At 40.9% G+C, this 10,955-nt stretch overlaps 1 protein-coding gene across 1 annotated transcript; it reads left to right on the top strand.

Annotated features, from left to right (window-relative positions):
* The first annotated feature begins 10,300 nt into the window (after positions 1–10,300).
* On the top strand, positions 10,301–10,817 carry LOC144229473 (sperm protein associated with the nucleus on the X chromosome N5-like). The gene has a single exon (XM_077761507.1). The coding sequence runs from the start codon at positions 10,407–10,409 to the stop codon at positions 10,662–10,664; it is 258 nt and encodes an 85-aa protein (XP_077617633.1). The 5' UTR covers positions 10,301–10,406; the 3' UTR covers positions 10,665–10,817.
* Positions 10,818–10,955: the final 138 nt, after the last annotated feature.

Below are 10,955 nucleotides of genomic sequence, written 5' to 3'. Positions count from 1 at the left end.
GTTTTGTTCATTAACCTCTTACCCCTTATTGTATCTTGTTGTGCGGGTTTGTATTGTGCTTTGCTGTGTATAATGTGTGTGAAGCCAAGGTAAATGCCCAGTGAAATGTCATTGAGTTTGGAATCCTGGTTAACCATTATGTTAACCTTGCTTTATGATGGAATAAGGCTGACATTATGAAAAGACACAACTTGTGTCTTTGTAGTGTGCTCGAAACATGGGCTAAAAAGAGTTCAATTTAAATTACCCAGGTAAGGCCTTGGAGATTAAAAAGAGAGACATAGAGATATATGTGTACATGTGTATATTTATGTGTATGGAAATGCAACTTGACCCCTAAATGCAAACTGGCACTGAAATGGGAAAAAATGATCTGATTTAGGAAAACTAGGTAGACTAACCAAAGAAGGTACAGTGTATCTTAAGACCACAAATATTGAATTCTATGAACTGTGAAATATGTTAAGGGTAATTTTGACAATAATAAGATTTTACATTATGAACTGACTTTAGAAGCCATCACTAAACACCATGTTGGGACATAACTTCACTCCTTATGTGTGGGAGAGAAATTAACATCTGATAACTGATTTTAACCTTTAGTTAACAAATGCTGAGAGACAGACTGTTACTTTTAATACTTACCCTGATAGAGTTCTATATTTTGGATCTGTTAAATTTATCACTTCCAAAAATTTGTAAGTCTTTATATAATGTACATTATATTTCTCTATTAATATATATTCATATAACACTATTTTTAATGGTTGCATTTAGTTCGACATTTAAGTCTTCTAGTTTTTTATAATGATAGACATTCTCATTACATAAACCCTTGTTCATTTTTCCATTTATTCTTTTATGAATTCATCGGGGGGGGCTGAAAAAGAGGATATGCGTTGTTTAATAGCACCTTTGTGAGGATAAAGTAAAATAATACTGAAAAGAACCTCACTTCTATAATTTTTCTCCTTGCCACTGGGCTTGGACCCAGATCTGAAAATCCCTGAAAGTTAAACAAACATCTGGGCCCCATTTCAGTTGCCACAGCCTGAGCTTGTCCCTGAATGGTACAAGGAACCTGACCCTGACACTGACTCTGAACTCAGGGAATGCAGTCTTTTTTTTTTTTAAGTTTATTTATTTATTGAGAGAGAGAGAGCTTGAGCAGCAAAGAGGCAGAGAGAGAGGGAGAGAGAATCCCAAGCATGCTCCGTACTATAAGAACGGATCCTGATGGGAGGAGGGTGGATCTCCATCACACAAACCTCGAGATCATTACCTGAGCCTAAATCAAAAGGCAGAGGCATAACTGACTGAACCACCCAGGTGCCCCAGGGAACTCACAGTCTTGAGGGAAAACCTGACAGAATAGTTACAAAGCAATGCAGTTAATGTTAAAATGAAAGCGCAGTGTCAAAAGTGGACTTCTTTTGACTTCTCAAACTTTAACATACACATGGATCACCTAGGGATCATTTAAAAGGCAGACCCTGATTCAGTAAGTCTCCTGGAGTAGAGACTGAGATTTTGCATTTCTACCAGTTCCCAGGTGATGCCAAAAGCGTGGTCAATGCAGATGACACTTTCAGTAGGAAGTGTATGAATAGAAGATAAACAGAGCTTTCCAAGATGCCTGAACTGAATTTTGAAAGATGAATATAAATTGCCCAGTGAGTTAAGGAGGGAAAATTTACCTTGATGAGGGACCATAAGGCAAGTGGAGGGCAAAATACAAGCTAGTGCACGTGCGCGCGTGCACAGACACCCCCCCCAGGTGGGGTATGTGATATTCCTCAGGCAGTCCTGGCTGCCCAAAAACAAAGGAAGAGGGGGGCAGATTGTTAAACTGATAAGAGTCTCCAGCAGTTTACAAGAAAAAGACAATCCCATCAACAACCTAAAGTCCAGGAACTCCCTACTGTCTTAATGTTAATGCTTTGCTAGATGGCAAAACAACATTAGCGTGACAATAGCTAGGTAGGCCTCCAGTAATCCGAGAGTCTTTAGCATATGAAAATCCCTTTAGGAACCCCACTACCACCAACTCCATTAAATGGTCACCCCCACACTTACAGTGTAGCTCTTCCTGCCCATGGGTCCTGTCCCTAGGCTTTAATAAAATCACCTTTTTGCACCAAAGACATCTTCAAGAATTATTTCTTGGCCATCCACTCCAGATTCTACCAACCCCACCATCACCCCCAAATCTCAGCACCTTGGCAAAGGGAAGGGCTTATGCAAAGACACAGAGGCACAAATGACATGGTTTGTCTAAAGCACCAAGTTCAAAAGGTAGGATTCAAAAGCACCAAGATCAAAAGGAAAGATCAAAGGAGCTTTCTGATCTTCCCTTAGGTGGCATCAATGGTGATGAAACGGAGGAGGAGGAGACTTCAGGTTGAACCCATCACCTGGATAACTGACTGGATATGAGAAATAGAGGAGGTCATTGGGATTAGGGGGATGGGTGCCATCACCAAGTGATTGAATAAAGAACCTAGTGCACATTTGAAGGAGAAAGTAATGAGTTCATTTTGAAATTCACGGAAATGGAGATGGAAGAGTAGGAAGGAGTAAGACATTTGTGAACCCTCTGAGGACAGGCTGGAGCAGGAACAGGCAAGCTGTCAATGTGGTGGGTAGTCAAAGCCATGCGCTGAATGGAGAAGGATTCTCTAAACCAAAGGAATAGGTTGAGAACCTTAGAACTACCACTGTAAAGCTGCAAACCTGTAAATGATATTTCTCATCCTATAGCTGAGAACGTGGGTCATCAGGCGATAAAGCCAGGTGCCCAAGGCTCCCCCATATTATCATCAACATCTCACACAAAAAAATTGCATGGAAATGTTTATAGCAGCTTTATTGCTATAACTGCCCCAAACTGGAAGCAACCAAGATGACTTTCAATAGATGAATGGATAAATAAGCTCTGGTATGTTGATACAGTGGACTATTATTCAGCAATATAGAGAAATGAGCTATTAAGCCATGAAAAGACATGGAAGAACCTTAAATGCATATTGCAAAGTGAAAGAAGCTGATATGAAAGGCTATATATTGTATGATTCCAACTGGACAGTACAACATAGTAATGCCAGTTGTGATATTGTGATTTGTAATAAGAATTAAGTATTTGGTCTTCATCCCAGTTCCAACACAAAGCTCCTAAAACTCTTGGGATTTGCTGAGAGACAAAAATGTGTCTTTGTTATGTGAATGAGGTGACTTTTGGAAAACCCATAGGTAACCTAAGGGTGGGGGCTGGTTGCCAAGGGAAACAACCACATGATTCAAGGGTTAGAACTTTCAGTTCCACCCCCACCCCCACCTCCAGGGTGGGGAGAAGGGCTTGAGATGGAGCTTAATCATACCTATATTATGAAGCCTTCAAAAAACCCCAAAAGGACAGGCTTTGGAGAGCCACCAAGTTGCTGAACACATAGAAATGCGAGATAAGGGGCGCCTGGGTGGCTTAGTCGGTTAAGCGTCCGACTTTCGCTTGGGTCATGATCTCGCGGTTCGTGAGTTCGAGCCCCGCATCGGGCTCTGTGCTGACTGCCAGCTCAGAGCCTGGAGCCTGTTTCAGTCTGTGACTCCCTCTCTCTCTGACCCTCCCCTGCTCATGCTGTCTCTCTCTCTCCTAGAAATAAATAAAACATTAAAAAAAAAAAAAGAAATGCAAGATAATTCTGGGATGCCTTCTGGAAGCTCTGGGCCTCTTCCCACACACCTTGCCCTATGCATCTTTCCCATCTGACTGTTCCTGAGTTATATCCTTTTCTAACAAACTGGTAATTTGGTAAGTAAAATGTTTGTCTGAGTTCTTTGAGCCACTCTAGCAACTTAATAAAACCCAAGGATGGAGTCATGGGAATCCCTGATCTATAGCTGATTGGTCAGAAGCACAAATGACAGCCCAGACTTGTGATTAGTTTCTGCAGAGTTGGGAGTGGGGAGGTTGTGTCTTGTAGGACTGAACCCTTAACCTGTGGGATCTTAAGCTCTCTCCAGGCAGATAGTGTCAGAATTGAGTTAATTGCTTGTGGTATTAGAAAAGCACACACAGAGGTTCATGGAGAGAGATGAATAATGAAGCACAGGGGATTTTAAGGCAATGAAATTCTATGATCTTATAATGGTGGATACAATTCCTTATTGCATTTCTCAAAACTCAGAACTGTACCACACAAAGAGTGAACCTTAATGTTGGCAATTTAAAAAAAATCATTTAGGAAGTTGGGGGATCCTAGAAAGGAATGCAGGCTAAATAGGAATGCAGGTAAAATAATTTGACTATATGAATGTATGAGTATATGAAACAACTTCACTGAAGGGGATGTAGGTACTGATCTAAACAAATCTTTGGAATAAGTCTGGTCTGTAAGACTAAAGGCAAAAGAAACTGCACAGAAGCATGGTGCTCTACTTGATATCATTGTTTCCTATGTGGATACAGGTTGATAATTCTGATATTGTTATGCCTGAATTGCGAGTCCCCAGAGACCTCCAAGGAACCGACACCGATGCAAGTACATAAGGGTCTTTATTACAAGCTCGAGCAGGAGCTCACCCGACAACCAGCACAGCAGCAGCAGAGTGAAGCCCCGAACAATAGCAAGCAGGGTTTTTATGGGGTAAGGGACAGGGCTGTTACAGTGCACACGTTGTACGCATAGCATCATCACGTAAGTACCAATCATAATTGTACAGCACCCATGACAACAGTTTTGACCATTCAGTATCTGTGAGGTTTCCATTACTTTTGGTGGGACCCAATCATGACCTTTGAGAATCCTTTGAAAATTACCAATTATGAGGTGAGTTTAAAGGGCCCACGTGGGGTTCAGGCAAGCGGTGAGTGATTGGCTAGTTTGTACAAAGTAGTTGTCTATAGTCCCCAGACCCTGACTCAGACCACTGGAATGTTATTCCTATCTTTCTTAGCTTCTTTTGACTGGCTGACCTGAGGGTGGTCCGTGGGTGGCTTCAGCTAAAGTTTTTCCTGGAACTGGGGCTACAGTGCAGCCTGAGGTTGCTCTTAATGGAGGCCTTAATCTCAAAATGGCATTACTTAGGCCCTTCAATATAAGAATACTAGAATAGAACCATCAACATAAGCTCATGTTCAACTCATATATATATATATATATGTATATATATAGGCATAGATGTGTGTGTGTGCATGTGAGTATATAGTTAGTTAGTAAAACACAAATTTTTTTGGCTCTGTCAGCTGAGAGGGCCTGAAAGAAATGATACTCCAGTAGTCACAAGAATGCCTAATGTCCAGATCTTAGTTTCTAATGCTGATCTCCAGTAAAAGGAACCAGAACTCCTTGAAGAAATAGTTGTTTCTAGGACAGGTGCAGAAAATACACAAGATGATCCTGGAGTATCGTGTAGTACCAAAGAGTAAATACTCAAAAAAATTTTTAATGACACTATGTCACAGAAACCAAAGGAAAGAGCTCCTGATGGCCAAAGCTAAAACAATTTGAGCAATAAAAAGAAGTAGTATTGGATTATGACACAAAGTAAAAAATAAATATCTATTAGTCCATAATCATATAAACGACTGAATAAATTAAGAAAAGGGAGAGAAGTGGACAAATCTCCCATGCAGAATGGGATGAGCTGAAAAGTGTCCCTCAAAAACTCATGTTCCTTGGAACCTCAGAATGTGACTTTATTTGGAAATAGAGTATTTGCAAAAGGAATTAGCTAAGGATATTCAGCTATCCCACTGGATTTACAGTGAGCCCTTAATCCAATGATTGGTGTCCTTATAAGAAGAGAAGAGAACACAGAAATACACAAAGAAGGCCATGTGAAAGTTGAGGCATATATTGGAGTCATGCTGTCACAAACCAAGGAATGCCTGGGGCCACCAGAAGCTGCAAGAGGCATGGAAGGATTCTTTCCCAGATCCTTCAGAGGAAACATGGCCCTGCTGACACTTTGACTTGAGACTTCTAGACTCCAAAACTCTGAAAGAATACATTTCTGTTGCTTTAAGCCACTAGTCAGTGGTAATTTGTTATTGGCACTTCTAGGAAACTAATACACAAAAGATTTCTAAATAATTTATGTAGATATTCTCCTCTCAAGGAGGGGGAGCATCAGTCTTCACCCATTAGGCATAGTGTGTGCATAGTGACTTCTTTGCAAAGTGTACAATATAAAAAGGGGAACAAAGAGTAACTTGACGGTGGAGAAGCCTGACAAACACTACATCAGCCATGTGATCAAGGCCAATATCAACAGTCATAAATCATGTTAATAGTATGTATTCTTACTATGAGGTAATGAAAATGGAGACCTCTGTGGTTTCCCTCCCAATCTTAAGAGAAAATAGCCCAATCTTAAGAGAAAAACACGAGACAAACTCAACAGTGGAACAGCCTAGAAAATACTTGACCAGTAGTTCTCAAAACTGTCAAGGTCACCACCAACCAGGTAAAATGATAAACAGTCACAGCCAAGAGGAGCCTAAGGAGAGATGACAACTAAGTGTAATGTGATATCCTGGAGGAATCCTGGAACATAAGAAGGACATTAGGTGAAAACTAAGAAAATCTGGATAAAGTATGGACTTTAGTTAATTGTAATGTATCAATATGATTCACTAATAGTAAGCAAATGTATCATACTAATGGAAGATGTTAATAATAGGGAAATTGGATACAGGGTACTCCATACTATCTTGACAATTTTTCTATGAATCTAAAAGGTTCTAAAATAAAGTGTATTAAAAAGAAAAAAAAAACCTAAACACAAAGATGTAGAAAGTGAAGATCTTTCTCTTCTGTTGTGAAGTCTTAATCCTCAGAGAATTAGATTAATTAACTAATAAACTTGGTACATATCCAAAAAAGAAAATTATTAACAGCATCTCCCAGAGATGTGCCCCAGGGGGTCATGGTTGTCATCTCTGGCATCAACTTGTACATCCCAGCAACTCTTGAATGATTGAATGTGCTGGATGGTCCTGTCAGCCCTGGTGACCCAAGCCCCTTGTTCTCAGAGATTCAGTGCTCCAGATGATCCTCCCACACCACAGCTGATTGGCCCAGGGGTGGACATCAAATTCCAGCTAAGCAAATGAGATTCTGCCCTGGAACTTGCTTATTCCCTCAAAAGTCACTCCTGCCTGCAGCACTGGAAGGAAAACAAAAACTCCAGTGGCCATCTGCTGGACAGACAGGGAGAAACAGTCAAGAGGCCAGGAATCTTACACAGACAATTCCTGCTCTAGTACATGGTGAAAAGGAAGAAGCCTGTCTCTGGCAACAGGTGTTACCCATCAAGGAAAGCAACATGGCATTTTACAGAATGTGTGCTATTTGTACACATAGAAAACAACTATTATAATCCATTTGCTTTAAAAGAAAGCCAAGAAAACCTGGGTGGCTCAGTTGGTTAAGCATCCAACTTTGGCTCAGGTCAACTCATGGTTTGTGGGTTCCAGCCCCACATCAGGCTCTGTGCTGACAGTTAAGAGCCTGGAATCTGTTTCAGATTCTGTGTCTCCCTCTCTGCCCATCCCCCACTCAGCTTTGTCTCTCTCTCTCTCTCTCACTCTCTCAAATAAATAAAACATTAAAAAACATTTGAAAGGAAGAAAAGAAAAGAGAAAGAAAAGAAAAAACCAAAAGATTTCTTCACAGGAGGATTTTCTAGAAAATTTAGTTAGTCAGATTTTTTTTTTTTGTAATCAGTAATTTTGGATGTGCTGGGAAGTTAGAGTTAAACAAATCCTTACACCTAACAATAATATTTTAAAATAACAATAATGATAGCTTACACCAACTAATTCCAAATTGCCCTTATAGGAACCAGACTAAGCATTTGGCACATACTGTCTCTTTCATTCTTCATTAGCCTCAGGAATTAAGCACTGATATCATTCCCATTTTACACACAAGGAAATCAATGCTTGGAATCTTACTTACTACAATGCTTAGTATCTTACTCCCAATCATATAGTGTTTAACTTAAGAGCTGAGAAGGCACAGTGCCCCAAACAGAAGGAAAAGTAAAAACATTGAGGCTGCTGGGCACTTTTAAGGAGAATCCATTGAGCTGAACCTGGTCAATGCCATCTGTTTCTGTAACAGAGCAGAAGCCTCCAGAAAACTCAGGAGCTTCACAGGGGCAGGGCAGGACTGTGAGCTGCCCAACTGCATAGGCCCATCCTACAGCAAAGCCCATGGCAGAGTGGGACTAGTGCTCCCCAGGTCAAACAGGCACAGCTGAGACATGGCCTGCGATGGGTGGGCTTTGGAGCTGGATCCCCACAAGACCTATTAGCTGAATTACAAGATGGCAGAACCAAAGCTTAGAGAGAATGAGTCACATAGGAGGCCTCCGTGTCTTTGATACCACCAGCCTGCTGAAGAGCATGGCACCAAACCTGATGAACAGTCTCCAAGTTCAACAGCTGCTGCATTGGAAGGAGAGTGCAGTAAGAGAATGATGGCAGTGATGACCATGACAAAGCTGGTGAATGCTGGACTTGTTTAAAACAAGAGGGGGATACACAGTGGAGAAGGTTAATCACTGAAGTCTTGACTGAAGGCAGTGATTTCAGACGCTGGGGAAAAGGAGGTGGATGGAAAAGTTGCCTGGTGATAGTCAAGAAGTAACTGGTCTTCAAGGTGCATAAGAGGGATTTATAGTAGGGAAATGGGATGATTCAGATCTCCTCATAGACTGCAGAAGGAGGAAGGGAGAGAGACAAACCAAAAACAGAATCTTTTTTTTTTAATTGATTTACATTCAAGTTAGTTAACATATAGTGTAATATTGGTTTCAGGAGTAGTATTTAGTAATTCATGATGAGCATGTAACACACCCAGTGCTCATCCCAAAAAATGCCCTCTTTAATTCCCTTTGCCCATGTAGCCCTTTCCCCCACCCACCTCCCCTCCAGCAACCCTCAGCTTGTTCTCTGTGTTTAAGAATCTCTTGGAGCACCTGGGTGGCTCAATCAGTTGATAACTTTGGCTCAGGTCGTAATCTCACAGCTTGTGGGTTCGATCCCCACATTGGGCTTTGTGCTGACAGCTCAGAGCCTGGAGCCTGCTTCTGGATTCAGTGTCTCCCTCTCTCTCTGCCCCTTCCCCACTTGCAGTTTGTCTCTCTCTCAAAAATAAATAAACATTAAAATTTTTTTTAAAAAGAGTCTCTTATGGTTTGCCTTCCTCTCTGTTTTTATCTTATTTTTCCCTCCCTTCCCCTATGTTCATCTGTTTTATTTCTTAAATTCCACATATGAGTGACATCATATGGTATTTGTCTTTCTCTGATTTATTTCGCTTAGCATAACACACTCCATGTTGTTGCAATGACAAGATTTCATTCTTTTTCATCACTGAATAGTATTCCACTGAATAGTATTCCAATGGAATATACACAATATACACATTGGAATATACACTATATATATAAATATATATATATACACGTATATAAGATGTGGTATATATATATATCTTATATATATACCACATCTTCTTTATTCATTCATCAGTCAATGGACATTTGGGCTCTTTCCATAATTTAGCTATTGTTGATAGTGCTGCCATAAACATTGGGGTGTATGTGTCCCTTCAAATCAGTATTTTTGTTCCTTTAGATAAATACCTACTAGTGCAATTGCTGAGTCATAGGGTAGTTCTATTTTTTGTTTTTTGAGGAAATTGTTTTCCAGAGTATCTACACCAGTTGCTTTCCCATCCATAGTGCAAAAGTGTTCCCCTTTCTCCTCATCCTCACCAACATCTGTTGTTTCCTGAGTTGTGAATTTTATTGCGATGAGTGTGAGGTGGTATCTCATTGTGGTATTGATTTTTATTTTCCTGATGATGAAACTCTTAACTATAGAGAACAAACTGATGGTTGCCAGAGGGGAGGTGGGTAGAGGGATGGGTGAAGTGAATGAGGTGGATTGGGGAATACATTTGTTATGATGAGCAAGAGCAAAATGAACCACAGAATAGGGGTGTCCATGGAGCATAGATGGAAGAAACTCCCTATCTACGTTGTATTTGCCATCAGAATTGTTTATGGGAGATAAAGAAGCATGGCAGATCATTTTGGGACCTGTCTTTAGGGATGTTAAAGAAATAACCACAACATCAACCCTATATCCCCCCACCCACAGAGATGTCAGAAGTAGTGCTTTGTGATGTTAAAGCCACTGCAGGGCTACCATTGGCTGGAATAGTGCCTCCATGACCAAAGCCAAAGGGTGTGGCTCCTCATTGGCTAATGGAAGAGGTGTGTATATACACACAGAGGTCAGGAGCCCTGGGATAGATCACTGGAAGGCTTAAATATGGTGATGAGATGTACACACGGAAGAGCCTAGCATAAAGGTAGAACAACCAAACATAAGAATGAAACAGCCAACCCCACGCACCAAAGGAAGGAAGGAGCAGAACATTTTCTGTCAATCCAACGAGAAAAATGACAAGGTGCAAAAGGCAATCACAAGGGCAACATCAGGCCTTCAACAATTCAAAAAAATGAAGAAAGCAAAAAAGCCAACAATAATAGTCTGTTACTACAGGATGAACAAGAAAATAAATCAAAATCAGCTGGCATATAAACAAGAGGCCCCAGAGAGCTCTGATGATCCAAGTAATGCCCTGTGAGTGGCAGGGACCAGAGATCCGGACCTAGCTCCTGTGTCTTCTGAGGATGCAGTGAATTGTCAACTACAGAAAGACCAAATCTGAGAAATAGAGGTTATGCCAGTGGTGATGATGACAATAAAATCAAGTTATCAACAAGGAAAAAAACAACAACTTGAGAGCTGAGGGTTTTTTTTTAAGTTCATTTATTTTGAGAAAGAGAGAGCACTACTAGTGGGGGAGGGGCAGAGGGAGAGACTCCCAAGCAGCCTGCATGATGACAGCCCAGAGCCTGATACGGGGCTCCATGCG

The sequence above is a fragment of the Crocuta crocuta genome, unplaced genomic scaffold (assembly GCF_008692635.1).
Source record: "Crocuta crocuta isolate KB4526 unplaced genomic scaffold, BGI_CrCroc_1.0 scaffold348, whole genome shotgun sequence".
NCBI lineage: Eukaryota > Metazoa > Chordata > Mammalia > Carnivora > Hyaenidae > Crocuta > Crocuta crocuta.
The sequence above is the reverse complement of the archived record's forward strand: the minus strand, read 5'-3'. Positions and strand labels throughout refer to the sequence as shown.